Here is a 22,458-nt window from a genome sequence, read left to right on the forward strand (position 1 = left end):
GCAGAAAAATCAAGATATCGAAATGGGAACTATGAGTGATCATTTCGATATTTTGATGGTGGTGCTAACTTTGATCTTGGTTCTTTTTTGCAATTTTCGAAAAATGAGCTAGCATTCAAAGTTTGGTGAAGAAGGACTCAAAATACATGGTCATGAAGATGAATAATTAAGTGACAAGAGGAATTTTATTTGGCTACTAAAAATGCCCGTTAAATATATACATCAAGTTCGGGTCTAGCCATGGAGGTACATCTTTGTAACAAACTATTGTCAACCAATCTTGGATTTCGAATCCGTGTAAAATGTTTGATATCAAACAATATATAAATGTATATACATATTCATGCGTTAACTATCAATATGTACATATTGTTGTCAAAGTTCATCCACGTCTTCTAATTACTAAGTTTAGTGGGTTAAGATTATAAGATATATACACTCAGATATTGTCAAAGCGGAACAAATTAATTGGAGTCAGGCATTTATACCAATTTTATATGTTATCTTTTGTCATGAATTTGTATTCCTTATAATAGTCACTTAAGTGTTTGTTATTAAGTTACAAAAAATAATTCGATAAAAAGAAACCCGAATAACGTACAGGTAGTGTGCTAGTTAAAAATTAGGCCTAATGCTAAACATAATGACACGTATTATAAAAGGGAGTGGAAGGGCCTATCGGCCTCAACTCGTTCTTCCTAAGGGTGGTAACGAGTCGAGTCGAGTTTCAGGATATTTAGGCTTATTTATTTAATTATTACTTGAATCAAGCTTGAGCTCGAGCTCGAGCTCGTATAAATTCTCAAAATTGAGCTCGAGCTCGACTCATTAGTGTTCGAGCTCGAGCTCGAAACTCGTATAGTTATTTGAATAGTTGTAGAATTAACTTAGTTCGAGTTTCATTTTCATGTTGAGGAGCTCGAGCTCGATTAGCTCGTGTTATAGAACGCGCGGTACATGTTACCATTAAACATTTATCGATCCTCATTCGTGTATACTCAAAACTTTGATCACATTACTATGAATGAAAACAATATATTAAAATGTCCAATATTAAAATAAAGTTAGTTACTTTATACATATGGTTATATGTTATCCTTGTAAAAAGAACTTTGGACAAAATCAACTATATGATATTCGTTTTCGTTTTAGTACTAAACGATGTCTAATATGTATTAGTTATCAATTATGTTACCATTAAACATTTATCGATCCTTATTCGTGTATAATCGAAACTTTGATCACATTACTTTAAATAATAATGATCGATTAAAATGATAACTATTGTACTATAAATTAAAATGATCGATTAGCTAACACTTGCTCTTTTGATACACTATTAAAGTATTTAGTCTTGATTTATATTTTTATTTAAGTAATGGTTAAAGACTTAAAGATTTGAGCTTTTATATAAAATATATGATAAAAAAATGGTTGTCCTTAGTGGTTAAAGGGTCATCCATTAAACTTGGAGGTCATTGGTTCAACTCTCCTTACTAACATATAAGTGATATTTTAACCTTGTATACCAAGGCTCGAGTAGCTCGACTAACTCGAGTAGCTCGTAAAGTTCGCCCGGCTCGTTCGGATCGAAAAAGTAATCGAGCGAGCCGAGCCTAACTAATCGAGCTTTTTTTTTTGTTCGGGATCGACTTGAACTCAAAAAAGTTAAACTCGAACTCGGTTTAAATGAGTTCGAGCTCGAGCAGCTCGTGAACAGCTCGACTCGATTACCACCCCTAGTTCTTCCAATCCAAGTCGCTTGGTATTATTCACAAATAAATTCTCAACCGCTCTATCAAAATTCAAAACCAATACAATTATTCTCAACCCCTGCCAGGCGCCAATGCATCGGAGCAAATACATGATCCAACTTCAAAGTGAGTTCAACCCGTTTGAGTACCATGACCGGCCTTCGCAGTGTGATGTGAAGCGAACTTTACCGGTGTATGAATGTATGATGGTGTCGTAGATGAAGATAGACTTTTGTACCCTAAATTTTTTTTTTCTTCTTATAATTCGATCATACGATTGAATTGATTGTAACGGGAGGCTACTAGCAACGCGTTGCCATTAGCGATATACATGATCTCCTTTTGTCATATTATTTTGATGTCCAAATAAAAAACAAAACATTTTAGCTCATCGAACTTTCATTTTCCAAACACATTTACACAAAATCACACACATATAGATACAGACATATCATCAAACAGTTTGAGTTTATAAATGTAAATTAAAAAAAACCTAAAGTGCATGGAATCAAGTGAAAGGAAGAAGTAATCAAGAAAAATGATTTATAACTTTATATATACATTAACGAAATTGGGGCCTCCCGCTTCACAGATATCTTCGTTTTCCCTCTTCTTCTGAGATAAACCTTTTCGTTTTCGCAATCTTGTTATATTTATTGTATAACTACCCCTATAGGCATCAAAATTTAGATCTTTAAACTCTTAGATTATTGCTATTGTGTGTATCTAGTAGTCGTTTTGCTCACGTGACATCCATCTATATAAGTTGTCATTCCCAACGAAATACATACAATTAGAACATTTGTACTGTTCATGTTTTATTTACTTAAAAGTACATTTTCATATGACTACAAAATTTGTGTTTGCTTTTGCAGCCTGAAATAATTTTACTTTCAAATTTCGAGGCTGCTGTATCAATGCTGCTTGGTTTTGCGATCACCATCTACACTTTCCCCTGCTAGAGATTGATGGCGTTGAAGGTTTTTAAATATATTCACGTATCACTTCATAAGCTACTTGTGAACCATCTTATTATTTCTCTTTCTTATAGTATGTAAAGATATGTAACTTGGACGTGGCCCAAACAGTGTTGTTTTCATATAAGGCTATTAACGGTTGAGTTTCTGATGGTCAAAACTCAAAATGATGTTAGTATCCAAATTTCAGGCAATAACGTCATTTTCTCTTGTGTGTAACTAATCTATGTTGTTGATAACAGTGGTATAACGATTATTGGTCCTTCCCCAAAATAACGGTCCCGTTATTAACGGTGGTATTTACCGTTATTTTGCCGATGTTAGATTTTAAAATTTCGTTTATAACGGTGTTATTACAGGTTTTTTTTCTTTTCCCATTTTTTTGGGCCCAAAACTAATAAATACCTTTTTATTAACAGTCCATACTAACTAAATAAAAGCCCAGCGATTCATCTAATATTTTTAACAGAAGGTAAAAAAGAAAAACAAGTCCCAACCCTAAATTTTCAATCAATCCTACACACAGCAGCTCCCACAATGCTTCAAATAATTTTAAGCTTGACTTTTAAGTTTAATATTAGTATAAAGTATTAATTATTTTGGAATTCTTACATATATATATATATATATAGGGATAATGACATACGAATGTAACCACCTATGACCAAATGGTTATGTAATGTAGTGACCTATTCAGGTGGTTATGTAATGTATGCACCTATGTTTTCTTGGCTATACTATGTAAGGATCTTTTTATTTGGGTCAATCAACGTAAGAACCTATGTATTTTTTTTGGCTATACTATGTAAAGTCCGTACATATTTTACATAGTATAGCCAAGAAAACATAAGTGTATACATTACATAGCCACATGAATAGGTCACTACATTACATAACCATTTGGTCATAGGTGTTACATTTGTATGCCATAAACCCATATATATATATATAGCATAATATTATGATAACAATTATACCACCGTTATACCACCGCTATAACCGATATATCAGATACCCGTGGTCGACCGTTATAACCGTTATTCGACCATTAACAACATAAAATTTATTTCTTGTTATTTCTATATAAATATTTTTTTTTGGGGAGAACTTGCAGATGAAGAGGAGGTGTCACTGGTGTCTTTGAACGAACCCATGCCTTCATATGCAGAATGGACCAACCAGAATTTAATCGATTTTGAGTTTGTAAGCATTCAGTTGATTTTTATATGCATATGTTATACTCCAGTTTGGCTCTTTCTTCATGTTTGGCCTTCTACACGTGTTGATTAATTGGTATATTTAATCAGGCTGCTTGGTTGGGTGGATCATAAGTAAATACTGGACTGGAGCCATTAAGTGGAGGAGAGCACCCTTGGCAAATGATGTTCGCTTAAAACTTCACTGTCGAAGGTTGTACTTTATTCTTTTCCCTTTGTAGGTTGTTCTAGGTATGTGTTATGCTTTTCTCCAACTGTACCATTATTATCTTGCAGAAAGTGGACCAAGAGTTTACAACAAGCCTGATCACGTTCATATACAAGGTGCAGAGGGCTGTGCAAATGTATGGAGATTTATCTGGAAGTATGGTGCTCCAGCAGAGCTGGTCAAAGGAAGATTTGATGGTGTCAAGGTGGTTAACATGGGTCTTTGTCTTTCTCCTTTAGGTTCGTTAAGTCGAAGTGCTGTTATCATTTGACCACGAAGCATGTGTTTCGGCGTTTGTTTGTCGCTTGCTAATCTTCATCTGTAACTGTGGCTTTGCAAGAGCAGTATGGGAACTAAATTCTACAATGATTTAGTGATTAAACATATATGTAGTTGAAACACTATAGTTAACAGACGACATTGTCCAGCAAGGTGTTGAATTGTTGGTGGCTTCATCATCCAAGATATATGTTGCTTTGAAAGCAGCTTACAAAGGTCTTATTCTATATAAAGCTTCTACATTTTATGCTTAACATACTGTGCCGCAGTGCTCGTTGACTTTTGTTGACCAGCATTGACTAACTTTGATTAGCTTCCAATCTTCATTTCCGTGCCTCGTAAAACGTCCGTAAGCACACATTTTACTCCAGAAACATCGTTTTCTCCGGATTAACGCTTAAGTACCTGTCAACAGCCTGAAACACTAACAAATACCATAAACGTACCAAGTATATACGAAAACGACTCTTAAACTATACAAAAACAACTAATTAAGCAATGGGAAATGGGTATAAAATACGACATATCGATTTCTAATCAAGTGCCTATGGTTTAAGTTGATAATTTAGATCGAAATATATATAGTTAACATTAATGATTTAGATCAGATTTGTATTTGTATATGATGAGATTTTAGAAATTAAATATGTGTTTGTCTAAATGTAAACATAATAATGATTCTGCAATGTAAACATCGACATAAATTTGCTTGCTTAATTACCTTATTTAATTTGGATATGAAGGAACCGACTTCAAAACTGTTATATCATATATAACTTTCAATTAATTTTCATATAAATGTCTTACTGTAGATTTATAATAATAGACAAGAATACAAGCTGTTATTATGGTAATTAAGAATGGAACGTTGAATGTAGTTTTGTGAATTCGAAAATAACATCGAAGTCTTGAATAAAGATATTGATTGAGACTTTGAATATGAGACTTAAATGAAAATAAGTTTATTAGTCATATTTTTGGTATGTTGGTTTTGAACATTATCACTAATTAAGAAATTTTGTAAACCTGAAAATTGACGGTTGTCCCAAATCCATATTTAGGAGAAGATCTGTGTCCAGAAAACACACAAAGAGAGCAAGAAGGAGAGAGACAGGAGGGGAAGGAAATGCAGAGTATGAAGCGGTTATTAATTATTAGCATTTAGCAATCGAGGTTAATAATGGTTTATAACCGCTCCAACCCAAATAACTAATCAGTAGATTCTATATAGCAATGCCACATAGGAATTAAGCCCTTTTCTTGCAAACTTAGAGGTGTCACATAGGATCTTTAACCATAACCTTGATTTATACAGATAAAAGATAAGTGTAAAATGTACATCATTATCATATAATATAAGATTGTCACATGTTAGGTTGGAACAAAGAATTCTTTTTATTTTGGACGGCAAAATGAAACAAAGAATTAGATTCTTTGATAGAGAAACAAAATACTGTCACATTGTAATTATAAGTTCAAAAATTAAAAAACATAATAATAATTTAACGGGAAGCTTTATCATTTCTAGTTTAATGAAAATGTCCCCATCCATGAATTAACCCCCAAATTTCCTATTCAATCAATTTTCAGAAATTAAATTATCATCGATGACAGGAACTACCTCTGCCGTCCTCTTAATATTCTTTTTTTACTTGCTTTATTGATACAACTATGGGCAATTGGGCTTGAATATTTCTGGGTAGTTGATGAGTAGCGTTTTCATTTTCTTGTATATCTGTAGATATGATTACTGGTCGTTTGCCTTTGTTTTGTGCATGATTCTATTTCTTGATTCTTGTTAACATCAAGAAAATTTTCATCAATCATTTTCATTGAACTCATTTAAAAACATCATTAATTATGATGGCATCTTCATCATCAACTTTGTCTTCTAGGACATGGAAATATGATGTGATCCTTAGCTTTAGAGGTGAAGATACTCGCAAGAACTTTGTAGATCATCTTTATTCTGCTCTTGAACAACACGGAAGAATACACACTTACAAGGATGATGTAACACTTCCAAGGGGTGATTCCATTGGTCCATCCCTCATGAACGCCATTCAAGAATCACAGATCGCGGTCGTCATATTCTCTGAGAATTATGCCGATTCGTCCTGGTGTTTGGAAGAACTTGAACATATTATGAAATGTAGACAGGAGAGAGGGCAAATTGTTTTACCTGTATTCTATAATGTGGATCCCTCTGATGTTAGAAAACAACAAAGGAAGTATGAACAAGCATTTTCCAAACATAAATTCTTGGAAAGAAACTACCAAAAAATTGAATTATGGAGAAAAGCACTTTGGGATGCAAGTAACATTGCTGGATGGGAAACCAAGCACATTGCCAATGGGTAATCTAATGTTTCTTTTTTTTTTTTTTTTTTTTGCCTTATTTGTGGATAAATTATGCATTTCTTTTCTTTATTATGTAAACGTGGTATGTATTAATCACACACACACATTATATATATATATATATATAGGTTTTAGGTAAAATAAAACAAGTATTAAAGTAAAACATATAAAACAATAGGTTTGTCTTCACCAGAAATCACTGTGCATCATGAAAATCATCGAGCACCAATATATATGTGAATCTCCGTGTATCAGTTTTATCATGATCTAAGGGTCTAGATCTTATCTTATTTGTTTTACTTTAATATTTGTTTTACAATAACTAACCCCTATATATATATATATATATATATTTCAAATGTGTAGGCATGAAGCACTTGGCATTAAAATAATTGTTGGGACCATTCTGGATAGATTGTTATCCGTAAATTCAGATATTGATGAAGACCTTGTTGGAATGGGTTCTCGCTTCCAATATATGGAATCACAACTTCTATTAGAATCAGGTGGTGTGCGCATGGTTGGGATATGGGGAATCGGGGGTGGTGGCAAGACCACTCTTGCCTTTTCTGTTTATATGAAAATTCGTGAACGTTTTCAAGGGCATTGCTTTGTTGGAAATATTTGGAAGGGGTTGACTAAACATGGTATAGAACAACTGCAAGAAAAAATTCTGTCAGAAGTCTTGAATTATAACGTGTCGGTACCGAGTGATCAAGAGGGAAGATTCATGATTAAACGTATGCTATGTCATCGCAAGGTGTTAATTGTTCTTGATGATGTCGATGACCATGAGCAACTGGAGGCGTTAGCTGGATCATGTGATTGGTTTGGTGATGGAAGCAGAATAATTATCACGACTAGGGATAAACAAGTGCTAATATCTCACAAGGTCGAGGTCTGTCATGTTAGTTTATTATCATTTGATGAGGCTATTCGACTCTTTAGAATACATGCATATCATGAAGATAAACCTTTGGAAGGTTATGATGAGCTTTCTTCACTTGTGATCAAGTATGTTGATGGGCTCCCATTGGCACTTAAAGTTTTAGGGTCTTTTCTGTGTGGCAAAGACAAGAATGAGTGGCTCAGTGCCTTGGATAAGTTAGCACACATCCCACCTCGAAAGGTCATGGATCAACTCAAAATAAGCTATGATGGACTAGATAATGACGAGAAAGACTTATTCTTAGATATTGCGTGTTTTCACAGGGGAATAAAGAAAGATGAGGCAACAAGGAGGCTCGATGCGTGCGGTTTTAACCCTGGTATAGGCATAACTGTGTTGGTACAAAAGGCTCTCTTAACTTTATCTTCGGATGATTATATTGATATGCACGATCTCCTTCAAGAAATGGGAGTTCACATTGTTAGAGGGGAACATCCCAACAATCCTGAAAAACATAGCAGAGTTTGGAAAAAGAACGAGATTGCAAGCATGTTTTCCCAGAATGCAACAATGGTAAAGGTTATGCTATATATTTCTGTTAGATGTCCATCGTATTTGGGAGCGGACACATACATACCGATAAGATACTACAATCCAATCTTTATATATTTTTTTCCCCATTTATTGCAGGAGAATGATAAGATTGAAGCCATACAATACACTTGTCATACTTGTGATTGTTCACCAAACTTCATTAAGCTTGTTTCAAACATGAAAACACTACGATTCCTTGATGTGACTATTTCAGATAAGGAAGAGGCTGAAAGCAGTAGCGATGAAGGGTCAGGAAGTAGCTACAATGAAGGGCCTACTTGTCTTTCAAATGACCTGAAGTATGTTAAATGGTCTGGTTACTGTGCAAGTCCGTTCCCTGAAAGTTTTAAAGCAACGAAGCTTGTTGTTTTAAAGTTGCATCACACCTTGCAAAAGGAACTTTGGAAAGGTTGCAAGGTAATTCTCTATTTCTAATTTTCTATTTTAATTAGCTCATAGATTATGAATAACATTTTAATAATATAACTGAATACATTCGCTTGCTTGTGGCATCATAATAGATATTGATTATTGAAAGCAAACCTTTATGCTAATACATATCCTGATCCTTTGTCATCTTCCAAAACATATATTATTACTCTGTATTTCTTATAAATTAGGAACTCCTATACCAAAAACACCATTGCTTTGCTGCTTGTTTAACCTTTGAATAAGCCAACAAATTGCAAGGAATTTGTCATCTGTTAGGTTGCACTTATTAATTGAATACCGAAAATATAAGAGGGGGAAAAATAGTAATATGTTATGCTACATTACCGCTTTGTTTTCTTATGTTAATGAGATGCCATTTATTCCAAGGAGTTGGTTGTTTAACCACTATCGTGGATATGAAAATATGCATATGAGGTATACATATTGCATCAGAATGCTTTTCCATTACTCAATTTCCATAATTTTCATAAACTAGTTTTTTGACCCCAAGCACTGCCCCGGGAGATATAACGACACGTAAAACGTATATAAAAGTATTACACGGACGATGTTGGTCGGTGATTAACTGGCTGTTAGAATCGTCTAAAGAAAACGATTAATTATAATCAAAAAGTAACTCTTTTGTTATAGTAGACTTATTATAAAATGTTATGGTGGTTGTATGGCTAAAAAAACAAAGCCACTGACGTTAATTTACTACAGGAACGATAAAAACGAATGTATGATTCTCTAGCCGTTGGTTAGTGATTAACTTGCTGTTGGAAACATTTAAAAGAAACATATAATTAGAACAAAAGTAAGTACTTTGCTATCACGGAATTATTATAAGATATTGTGTTAGTTACATGACTATTGATTGGAATTTTAAAAAGTTTTTGAAAGAAAAAATTAAATTAGTATTTAAAAAAAAAAAACAAACAAAATTTACTGTAGACATGCAAGATTGTCCTTTATAATTTGGTTCGGTAATATTTGATAACTTGTGTATGCATTAGCATCTGCCATGTTTGAAAGAGCTTGAAGTCGATCATGCGAGACATCTGGTAAGAACGTTTGAATTTGGTGGACTTCCGTGTCTTCAAAAGTTGACACTCCGTAGATGTGATAGTTTAAAAGATATTGGTCCATTACTTGGGAATTATTCAAGACTTGCTTCCATAGTTGTAAGTATTTGTAACAAGGTTACAAAATTTCCGACCATTGTTTGGCTGGAAAAACTGGAGAGACTTACAATTTCAGATTGTTATTTACTATCTGAGTTCCCAGGAATTGAAGGAAACTTGGATAGCTTGGTAAACTTGAGTTTAAAAAATGTTGGGATAGAGGTTTTCCCTTCATCGGTCGGAAGTTGTTGTGCCAACCTTATTTCGCTGCAGTTGAAAAATTGTTCAAAGTTAAGAGGCATAGAAGGAAACTTTTGGGCCTTAAAACATCTTCAGAATTTTGAATTATCTGGTTTCACAAAACTTGAGTGGCTTCCAAATGATCTATTCGATGAAAACTGTTGTCTAGACGAGCTTTGTTTTGACTTAACGTATTCGGCGGGGTTTATCGGTTTACCACCTAGTGCTCCTCACTTGCCACGTTTGTTAAGAAAGTTGAATCTCAGTGGACTCAGACTGAACAATAGAGAAATACCGTGTGAGATTAGTGAGCTATCCAATTTACAAGAGCTACATCTATGCGATAATCATTTCTCACGATTAGATTTCAGCCTCATCCAATTCACTCGGCTCAAGCTTCTCAATCTAAGTCATTGCAACAATCTTGTCGAATTGCCTCAGCTCCCATCAAATCTATCTATTCTCCAAGCAATCAATTGTGACTCACTTGAAACCATTAGAGATGATGTTCATAGAAACTGTAAATGGTTATGTCAAGTCTCGGTTATTAAACAAGTCTCAATCACTAAATCAGATGGTCTTTGCAGCTTTGTTGGTGGTGATAGATTATTAGAAACCATGCTCCAGGTATGTTGTATGTATGGCTCACCGACATCACGTACATTGTTGAGCTTAACACTTGTTTATATATATATATGTGTGTGTGTGTGTGTGTGTGTGTGTGTGTGTGATATGAAAATGAACAATTTATTAAATTTTATTATATGTTTGGATCAATAAACAGGGAAACGCTCAATGTATGAGCATGGAGCTAAAAGGGTTAGAGATTCCCAAAAAGTTTAAACCTCGTCTTGTTAAACGACGGAGGAGATGTAGATTGAAACTTCCTGAGAATTGGTTCAATGAATTCTCTGGATTTTTATTCTGTTGTGTTTTGAAGAAGAGCACTATGCTTAATCATGTAGTAGTAACCATGACGAAAGAGGAGAAGCAACAACTGCAGATGGGAATGGGGGGTTCTGAAGATGATAGTGTTGATTGGGAATCTAAAGATGAGAGTGTTGATTCGGATTCTGAAGATGAGCAAGTGTTTTGGGAAGAGGAGAATGTTGATTTACATACTTGGATGGGTTATGTTTCATTTGGGTCAATGAGATGCACAACTTGGTGGGATACAACATCCACTGTTGTTGACGTTTCGATTGACCCTTATCTTTCTGAAAATTCACTTATTAGAGGGTTTGGGGCTAGACTTGTTTCCAAAAGGAATCAAATGGAGGGAAATACTACAACTAATAATTCCTCAGATGATGATGATTATAAATGTAAATTTAAAATCTTCCATGATTCAAGGTCACGTTTTAAGTGTCTATTTAAATCACTTATTCAGACACAAAAGTGGGCAGATAATCGGTTATCTGATATATTGTAGATACTAGATAACTTTAGTTAATGAAGTCTTTTGTAATCGTTATTTGAATATTTGTCAGTAATTAGTTGTATTTCATTTTTGTATAGTGGAGTTAGTTTCGACTCAAATGAAGTTGCAAGTTTCGACCCAAACCAAGTGTCAGACCCATGTAACTGATAGATAGTTTCTTCCAAACCCATTATGTTTGTATATATATATATTAGCTCAAATGTAATTAGGGTTAAACGTTCAATTAGATGTGTTTTTAGCAGGAGCCTTATTTGATTGTATTCAACAATTTGTAATCAATATAAGACCTGTTTAATTTGATGGATATTACGTTTTTGATATTGCTTGTTATTGACGTTTGGATATACTCGAGGATTCTACACTCAAATATATCTATGTTAATCTCATTTGATCCAGAGAAAAAACGTACATCAATGTACCGATGTACACATAAAGCGACATAATTCTCATGCTGTAGAAAAATGATTGCAGTTTAAGATTCAGAGTTTTCAACACGTTGGAAATCCTGTTTTGTTCATCCTTGAAAAATTCTGAATATTTTAGTTTAAAGAGTTAATTACACTTTTGGTCCCTATCGTGGGTCAAAAATTACGCTTTTTATCCCTACCTTGCATATATTACGCTTTTGGTCCAATAAAGTTTGCTCCGTCAACTGTTTTGGTCCAAATCTGGAAACGGACGTTAAAGGCTCATCACGTGATCTGCACGTGATGGGCATTTACGTAATCAGCCAATCATACCTACCTTTTATACCCGATTTTAATCCAAAAAATCATTTTCATCCTTGTAAAAATCAAACACTTTTCTTTCTTTAACCCTCCTCTCTCTCTACGTCGCTCTATTTCCCTCCATTACTTACAGACCTAGAAAAAAATCGAAGCAATAATCCAATGTTCTAGTATAAAAAAAATGGCAGATGGAATTCGTGAATAATTCAAGATAAATCTAAAAGCTTTAATATATGGATCAATTTTTTATTAATAAAAATAGTAAACTAATGACGGAATTCTCCATTTTTTAATGCAATACGGCAAAGCTTAGGGAGTCGGCTAGTCCAACATATAAATTAAGATTTAATATTGATATTGTCGTAAGCATCCGTGTATTGAACACGGACTTGAAATCTAGTATAACCTGAAATCAACTAACTAACCCATTTAAAAGTTTTAATATATGAATAAATTTTTTTACTAGTAAAAATCACAAATTAAATTTTAAATCATAATAAATTTGTTTGTAATTGCCGTGGGCGTGAAATGAGAAGCGAAGACAACTTGTTTACATAATGACTTTTGCTAAATCTTCCATAAATTTGTAAAGAATATTCATTTAATGTTTGTAATTTTATATAAAAACATGTTTAGCATATATGCAAATTAATGGGTAATGTCGTTTAATTTTCTTGTATAAAAACTAAAGGTGTTAGCATATATCTATATATATATATATATATTATATATAAAAGTTCTATCATGGTGGTGGAAGAATTTAGCGCAATCTTGACGCTTTACGATGGATACTTAATAGGATTAATTATTTTTCTTTACTATAATGCATATGTATTTAAGGTTTTATTTAATGCATTTTGTATGAGGTTAATTACTAGGGTTCGTGAATTGTATTTTACCAATTAGTTCATATTGTGTGAATGTGTTTTTAGACTGAATTTTGGGATGATGAGATAATGAAATCAATGAATGAATGTATATACATATATTTTTTTATTTATGGTTTGAGGTGTATTTAGATAGTTATATAGTTTAATTAATGAAAGTAATTTGTTAGTGATAAATATGTAATCGTTGGTTCATATCCTTCCTTTATTAAATGAAGTGTTTGTATCTCTGGTAGCTGAACCATCTGTCTTCAATTCTATTAATATTATCGGGTCTTAAATTCACTTTGTTTTATCAATGCTTCTATTCATTCTTTTCCAGCTTCATATCCCTGTAATAAAAAAAAGGTGTCACTATATTTCAGGTAGGCTTCGTTAAATCAATATCTTCAATTCATGGTTGCAATATATTTCTCCAATCAAAGGTAATTAGGACATGAACCGTTTATATATATTATTTTCCCTATATATATATATATATATATGATAATGATGATGATATCAATTCATCGGTTTCTTTCAAAATCAACAAATCGCCACGCTACTACAACCACCAACGCAGTCTGCCTCTCCGGCCAACCACTTTTTTTCCGGCCAGCCACCAAACGATCCCACCAGGTTTGTTGTCTATCATACGCATCAGAATTAGTTTTTGCCCTAAATCTCCAAATCCTTTCAATTTGGGGTTATTATTTTGACCTCCTAACACCAACAATTTCATTCGTTTTACTACTTTATACTATATTAATTAGGTGATCATCTGGTATTGAAATTGATTGGCACTAATTTTTTATTTTTATTTTATTTAATTTTTTTTGCAGAATTTGGGATGTGTTTATATATGTCATAGGTATGTATTTTTTTGGAACAGTTTTCTATTTATTTTTATAATTTATATATGCGCAATATCATTTGTTTGCTTGAGACATGGGTTTTCTTAAGGGAAAACATGACGTGGTTGCCATAGTTGCATCCTGCAGAGATGACACATATGATATTCTATACCATTGATGGGGCATTGCTTTATTGGTTTCTTCTGCATCCTTTAACATCAACATTTAATGGGTCTTCCTCTCTTCACCATAGTTTATATTTTCCGACTCTTATAGCGTGTCTCTATTGCATACAGTTTTTAGTATCAAGTTCAGAACCTGATTCCCTACAAAAAAAAAAAAAAAATTCCCACAAGGACCCTGAGTTTATATAGATTATAAGTTGATAGTTCTAAATTTGAATTTGATACCAAGGTTATAGTGGTCATATTTTATAGTTGGTGATGATAAAACCAAAAATGGTTACTTGGGTAACCCGTGTGATTGTTTAAATTTCCCGGTGTTCTTTTTGGGTGACCTTTGAATGCATTACCTGATCAATGCTTTTTATCTTTATGGTAAATACTAATGTTTATACGTGGGACAATAAGAAATGAAAGGATGAACTATCATTAGTTTTTTTTTCTCTTACTTTTTGGGAAAATGTCAAAATTTTGTAAGAAACATATTATACCTATGGTTACACATAGGTAACACACTTTATTTGTTATATAGTGTGTAGAACCGATTATCCCAGGTTATTATTAGCGCATGTTTTTGATTTTTTCTCTGGTTAGGGTTATGTTCGATGATTTTTCTAATTCAAAAATAACCATGCTCCTATATAAGTTATGTTGGTCATGCACATCTATACGAATCCAATGCAGAGTAATGAAAAAACTTTTCAACTAACAAGAGCGAACAGGGAGTTGCAGTGAAATCAGAGTTTGCGGTGCAGGTTAGTTACATAATTTTCCCTTAAAATGACCGAGATCAACCGAGATCAATAATGAGTATGATGCGGTTGATTATATATTTATATATGTAGGCTTGGTGTATGCTTTTGAATGACAAGGTTTCTTTTAGGATACATTGGCTACACTATGCAGAGCTACAAGTAAACGGTGTACTTTTTATTTTATTATACACATCTGCGATGTTTGAGTAAATATCATTGGGACTGAATTTACTCAACTATACACCCCTGAAATCCTAAAGTATAGTTGGGTTCTTTTATAATTTATGAAAACAAAACCTTTCATCTACAAAGTTCTCAATTATTGTTATCTAATTGAGTAACAAATATCAGTTTTGTTACATGAAGCCTTCTGGCCCTATGAATTGATATCTAAAACATTATCATTGCGGTTTGCTCAAGTATAATCTTACAAAAATATTTACTCTGCCCTTCCCTTCTCCAAATTATTCTCCAGAAGGTAGACCTATGAAGCTGTTATCAAGAGGTGCCAATCTATGGGATCAAGCTACACATAAGCACGAGTTGGGTTTGTGTAGAAAAACTAATCCGTCGGTTTAACGGTAATAATATCCAAGATATTAGTTATTTTTTTGCGGGTTAACCCTTGATGGTATGTTTTGACCGGTACTAATAAGTGGCCCTGTTCAACTATAACCCGAATTGCCTGACCCGTCAATCTTGCTACACCTGTTTTATATACAACATATATAAGACCAGAAAAGGCTTGCATACTTGAACGAGTGAGTCATTTTTTTACAATGGTATATTAGTAATTTGGTATACTATGCCAGATCTTAACATGTTTATTTTGACAGCCGCATATCTGTTTTTGTATCACAACTTTTCAGGGTATTAATAATGTTTATTATGAGATAGAATACCGGAGAAAATGGTGTACCAGCAAGGAAAACATTACCCTTTCTCCCTTCTTGCTTGGAATTTACTCGTCATGTTGCTATGCGTTTTCTTAATCTGGTAAGTGGTAACTATAATAATAAGCACATCCACATTATGCCATATTGGTTTTAAGCAGAAGAGGTGGCAATCTGACAATGTCTACCTTGCTTTGCACGATTCAGTTTGGGTTATTTATGATTCTATATCTGAAGGCACTATAAAAAGCCCAGATAGAATATATTAATCAAAAAGACCACATTTATTCAAATGAAATAAAACAGTATTCCGTGATTTACCATGTCCCCTCCCAAGATACATGTGGCTTTCAATATGTGTGTTCAAATGCATGTATTCCATATAAAGCCAGGTAACACGAAGATAATGATCCGGACCACGACAAATAAGGATAGCAGGTCCTAACCATCTGTTGACAGACATTTACATAATGGCTCTTCGTAGCACATAATACATCTAAATTTGAATGCACATTTGTATTCGGTACTTACGAAGGTTTATATTCGATGTCTCATACGTTATTGGTTGCAGATAATGCTTTATCAACCCGGGCACACGAACTGCCAACAGAGGCTCGCAGCCAGCATCCCATGAATAATGGAATGGGTCCCTACTTTGACATTGGGGGGAAGTTCTGTAGCTATACTTAAAAAGCATCTTGCTTTATGCACCGTGTACTACACAAGTTATGAAAAATGATTCTGAGGCAAGTAATCTACAGTATACTCATGTCTTCAGTACCAATGGAAAAACCTTTAGTAACAGGAAACAAGACTATAGGGTCTGCCAATATAATTGGGTCGCGGAAACGCACTGTAAAAACAATAAAAGACGGCTTCCACAGGACCACAGGTTAAGCTCTATCCTGACAAGTAGTAGTTTATACATAATATCTGACGAACATATTGTGTATAAGTTTCTACTCATCACGTGTATCCATTTATGTTTCGGACCTCGCCGGTTAACACTTGAAGCCAAGGTATCTAGCATGAGAATCTTTTAACTTCTCAAGGTAGCCATGACCTTTTTATATATGTTCAGATTTCTGAGTCGTTATAAAGGTAGGAAGCATACTAACCATGCTCTTTTAAGAGGGCCCAACAGATGTAAATTACAGCATACAATTATATTATGTTCGTGCTAATGTTTAGATCCATTCTAAATGAACCATTGTTGATAGGCAACGCATTATCAGCCCGTTGGCAATAATCATGAAATGAGGCTTTCACCTCCAACCACAAGTATTAGGAAAAAGAACACAAAAGGTGTTATTCGTTCCTTTATCCAATTGTTCCATACCGTCCTATATCTTTTGTCCTTGAAATGATAGTATGTGATACAGTTACAATACTTACTTCGCCTAATCGTTCAGGTATCTACATAAGAACCCCTAAAAGGGCGGCATTTTTCTCAAGAGGTGAGTACACACTTTTTAGGACGTCGTTGTTATTTGTTTGCTTTATCAAATCTCTATTATCTGAGCTGCTGATTTGAGGCTATTTAGGTGAGCTTTTGCATTCTAAAACTGCTATTTTTGGTCCCTGTTAACAAGTTGTTTTGGTGCAGAAGATTTGGGTCTCTGTATGGGGATGTAATGATGTTCCGATAAGGCTATTTGAGCATGAGGCAGTTTCGTTGTTTTTAACGTATAATCTTTTTGCCCCCACTATCTTAATTTTCTGGATCCGCTGTATACTGGTATAGTAAAATTAAGACAATCTAAGTTACATTGTGTATAATTGTATATCTCCTACTATATATACATTTTGATATATGCAAATGTTTATTAAAATGTCTATACAAGTGAACAACTTGAGCGAAGTAATTGAGAGCTTAAGATGGATGCTCATATGCAAAGGTTTAGATGAAAGTGCAATGATGCAGTTGGGCATGAAGTATTTGACAGATCGACAGTTGAAAGATAGTGGAGTGAAACATAATTCAAGTTTTCTAGATAATGATGACGATTGATTTGGATCATAGATGCATGATTGCTCCATCTGTGATTTTTAGTATTAGAATAATAGAAGTGGTGAATACGTGAACTCATGAGGTATATGACTTGAAGTGATTTAGTGTGTAGTTTTTTTTTGTTAAGTATGGTTTATATAGTTTGTATACTGTTGTCATCAATGGGCATGTCCATTGATTGACCAAAAGAAGTGAATTGTATAGTTTGAATGATGTTGATAAAAAGGGAATTTCTTTTTTTTTTTAAAAGGTAAAAAACTTGAGCTTAGGTTTTTCTAATTCGTACATATATCATTTGACTAAGAAAACAATTTAAGTCATGCATCACAGGTCTTCACTTTATCTTACAAACGTACAAACTAACCCGTGAAGTTCGATCGTGCAACGCGCGGGCCTTCATTCTAGTGTACTTAATGGGTGTAATAAGGTGTTAGCATATATGTATTAAATGGGTACGGTGTTAACATGTTTGTAATGCCGTTTTTAAAATTATTTATAGAAAGTGTCAACATTATATATGTAAAGTCCATGGTGCTATTAATGAGAAAGGTTTGACTTTTTATTTTGGATGGGTGAGATCAAAAAGTTCATTCTATTTTAAATGACGAAGATTAAAAGTTCGTTTTATTTTTTTATCTCAGCTATACCGGCAACATATATACTAGATTAATACCCGGTCGTTGATCGGGTTAAACAAAATCCGGATAAAAAACAATGTATGGTCCTAATAACATGATACATTATATAAGATCACATATTGAGCTAAGAGTTTACAAATGAGTTATGTATATGAAACTATGGATATTATTTTTGTCGTCAGTTGCTTATAAAATGTTTTCAACACCCCGAGATTATGAAGCTATCAATACTTGATCTAACTCAAAATCTAACTTACCAAAAAACAACAAACCCGAAAACAACTTATTTGATTTACCAGTCCGCTAACTCATTTGATTCAAAACAACTCATTTGAACTAATTGACTAAAACCAATCAATTTGACCTGTCATCTTTTCTAACCTTAAAACTACCAATTTGACCATGACCTAAAATAAATCCAATTGAAAGCATTAACATCAAAGTCATTTGACCCAAAATCAACCTATTTGATCTGTCAACCCTCAAACCCATTTATTAATCAGGTTGACGGAAGTCCACCCAAATGAACTCGTGTAGATCCAGGTTTCAAGCTGGAATTTATAATGGGTCGAATTAGGGTTCGAGATTTTCATTCTGCTAATTCCCCAACTCTACCAAGGTTGTTAGGCCAACCCGCCAATCCTAAAAACCTAATTATTACTGACCAACTCGACCTAAAACCATCACATTTGACCTGCAAACCCGGCAACCCAGTTGATTTAAAAAACAACTCATTTAACCGACTTGATTCAAAACCAACCTACTTGAAAGCACTAACATTAAACCCACTTGAACAAAACCATTTTATTTGACATATCAACCCGCCAACGTATTAACCTGGTCGACCGCGGTTAGGCCTAGATTGAGTTAGGGCCAAAGTTTTTCAACCCACCAATGAGACCCGAGTCTACCTAATCAACATTGCTATAAAGCATACAAGTTGGTCTTAAATCATTAAATCTAAAGGATAATAATTCTACCATAATACCTTTATCCTTACCAACAGGTAGTGTTTAGGTAATTTCAAATTCAAACCCGTTTAGAAATCCCCCCCCCCCCAAACCTGGACCCGAAGCCGCTAAATTTCCGCTTACTTATAGACTGTTGGGTATTAGGTTCTCCTAAAAATATTTTATTTTTGTTTTTTACTTTTTATACATATTTATATGATTTTTCTTAAAGCTTTTACTTACTATAATCAGGGATTCGTTATTTTATTTTGTTTTTTGAAATCTTTTTATCCTTTTTTTTTTCCGAAATGTTCATATTATTACTTTCTTGTGAAAACATTTTATCATTAACTTTGATATGAGTAAAAGTTATGAATTAAATCCTTAAATTTTTATCATCAAATCAATAATTACTTAAATAATAAAGCTGGCAAAACTCATTTGACCTACGACACTTATGGTCCTCGTAAATTAGCATTTCTATCTTTTTGGTAGAATATAATTATGAGTCTATGAGTATCATGTTAACATAAATATAAAAGTATTTTAAATGGTTAAGATAAAAATATGAAATGATTTTAAATGGTCAAGATAAAAGAATAGTTTTGTTTTTTAATATGTTCTACCAACAATTTATATATAATATATATAGATATAATATGACAAAATTTTTTTTTTATAGTTTAATCATATAGAAATGATTTATAACATGGATATGGTAAAGATGGAATAAAAATTAACTCATGAAGAATGAACACAATCCATGTTTACAATTCATATTCTCATTTAATTACACGGTCCCTTTTTCTTATATGTGTACTTATTATTAGTTTTATAAATTTGGAAGGGAGATAATTAATACATTCATCTTTTTAATATAATAAATTAGTTTCCATATCTAACTTTTAATTTCAATGGTTAGGATTAAGTTGTATTTTATTTTCAATGGCTTAGATTAAATATTAGATTTATTTATTTCTCTTAGCTCTACCAACAATATATATAATATATATATATAACTGATATACTTACATATTAAATATACATATATTATGCAAATGCATTGGTAGGTCGTGAACATTGAAGAGTTTTGGACATTCGTAGCACGATAAATAATTATAATGCAATTATATATATATACTAGGTTTTTTACCCGCACGATGTGCGGTTGTTTAATTGATTTATCAAATATTTTAACATGACATTGATAATTAATAAAATTTAGTTTAGTTAGCATAATATTAATATGTTCTTTATTTTTAGGGATAAGTGCGTGAAAATGCTGATAATAACTAAGATCGAAAAGTTATAGTGTGCACGAATTTTTCAGTTACTCTATTGTATGCATGAACTATGTAGATACACCAATACAAATAAAAAAAAAGATATTACAACTACTATACTATCAAACTAAAATTTTGCATAGCTAGAGCAACATACAATTGACCATGTAATAATTTATATGTTTAACAATAGTATGGACTATTTAATTCATAAAACACTTATAACTATTATATCACACGAAGAGTATAAACAATAAAAATATCATCATGCTTCTTTCATTGTCGATGATTAAAACAAAATAACTGAAAGCAAAAATATAGTAGAAGTAACTGACCCAAATAATGATTCAAACCAATGCACAACTTATAAATATGTCGGAAACAAAAAAAAAAATTTGACCTGTATATCATCGGTCCATATCCGTATTCATCTAAGATTCTTCAATGTTATATGTAATTTAATTATTATGAGAAGTCATTCATATTGTATCTTATCAAAGTTTTACGAAGTGAATAAAAGTCAAGTTATGCAAATAACTAACAAAATAAATATGTTTGAATAGCTTATCAAAATTTAGATACGTTAAAGATTGATTTATTGAATATAATCTTTAAAAAGATTATATGGAATTATTCTCTCAAAGAAATAAATTATAACTATCTTATTTGTTATAATCTTTACCTAAATAATTCAAATCTATTTAAATAAATATATATAAAAAAAGGTGAAGATGACACATAGGCTAAATCCTATGTGACAACATTTAAATATAACTTTGAGTTGAGGTGAGAGCTTTAGAAAGCTAGGATTCTTATTGTTTTAATATATATATAGATATATATATATATATATATATGGTTACTATAACCAAAAGAAAAAAATAAATTGACTAAAATAATCTTGACTATCCAAATTCACAATCAAATTTAATCTTGACTCTTTAAACTCAAAGTCAAAATTTAAATAACAAAATTGATATACACGGCTAGCTATCTAGACATGTAAATAAAGAATCACAACCTATAATAGCAATATTACCATACATACAAACCCATAATAGCAATATTACAATACATACAAATTAAAGTGTTAATTCTATGTCGCAACACTCTAAAATTAAAACAACAATATCATTTTGTTTAAAACTACCTAATAGATATTATTAAAAGTCAAAATTTGTAATTAATAAGAAATCCTTAACAAATATTAAAGAGATTTTACTATGCCATTATAAATATTACAATTTATCTTTTCATTTCGATTAATACATCACAATTTTCAATCAGTAATATGTTTTCTCAATGTTTTTTTGTCATTTTATTGCAACTACACATCTCTACCTCTATAATAAATAAAAGACAATTGTCTTTCAAAATTATTTTTAGAAAAAATATGATGTGGCAAGTCTACAATTTTACTTAGAATATCTTTATTTCAATTATAATGTCATAAATAATTTACAATATTTTTAATTAAAAAATATAGCTCACTAAATGCTTATTTAATGTTCTTAATCTTTTATTATAAACAAAGAAAGTTATTATATAGTATAATCTTTTTATGTTTTGTTAATGCAATAGGTACTTTAACTTATAAATTATTGTGTTATTCAACTCATCGTTTTCATATCGATTTATATTATATTAATTAAAAAATTTACATGCATATTTTTTAGTTTAAATATTATATTATCTATACTATATTATAAAACAGATTCTCCCTGTCTAAAATTTTAAGTTTCAACATTTACTTCTCCAAAATGTCCCTTCTATCAATTCTAT

The 22,458-nt window shown here is 32.3% G+C and overlaps 1 protein-coding gene and 1 long non-coding RNA gene across 4 annotated transcripts; both read left to right on the forward strand.

The window, feature by feature from the left end:
• Positions 1-6,298: 6,298 nt before the first annotated feature.
• Positions 6,299-11,507, forward strand: LOC122604429 (TMV resistance protein N-like). The gene is made up of 5 exons (XM_043777323.1): positions 6,299-6,792; positions 7,163-8,258; positions 8,376-8,696; positions 9,728-10,702; positions 10,860-11,507. The coding sequence occupies exons 1-5, from the start codon at positions 6,299-6,301 to the stop codon at positions 11,505-11,507; spliced, it is 3,534 nt and encodes a 1,177-aa protein (XP_043633258.1).
• Positions 11,508-15,173: 3,666 nt separating this feature from the next.
• On the forward strand, positions 15,174-18,029 carry LOC122605967. Of its 3 annotated transcripts, none has more exons than XR_006324770.1 (5): positions 15,174-15,897; positions 16,366-17,099; positions 17,207-17,251; positions 17,401-17,532; positions 17,639-18,029. It is a non-coding gene; the product is annotated as an uncharacterized LOC122605967 (long non-coding RNA). The 3 variants fall into 3 exon arrangements; XR_006324769.1 differs by having other exon boundaries at positions 16,366-16,686; positions 17,015-17,099; positions 17,401-17,655; XR_006324768.1 differs by having other exon boundaries at positions 17,401-17,655.
• Positions 18,030-22,458: the final 4,429 nt, after the last annotated feature.

This window comes from Erigeron canadensis, chromosome 6 (genome assembly GCF_010389155.1).
Source record: "Erigeron canadensis isolate Cc75 chromosome 6, C_canadensis_v1, whole genome shotgun sequence".
Taxonomy (NCBI): Eukaryota; Viridiplantae; Streptophyta; class Magnoliopsida; order Asterales; family Asteraceae; genus Erigeron; species Erigeron canadensis.

What these genes read in the sequence shown, in the direction of transcription:
- LOC122604429 (XM_043777323.1), top strand. Translation starts at nt 6,299, where the DNA reads ATGGCATCTTCATCATCAACTTTGTCTTCTAGGACATGGAAATATGAT. An exon ending in TTTCCCAGAATGCAACAATG is followed by an intron (nt 8,259 to 8,375) that starts GTAAAGGTTATG and finishes CATTTATTGCAG; the next exon opens with GAGAATGATAAGATTGAAGC. An exon ending in AACTTTGGAAAGGTTGCAAG is followed by an intron (nt 8,697 to 9,727) that starts GTAATTCTCTAT and finishes TGTATGCATTAG; the next exon opens with CATCTGCCATGTTTGAAAGA.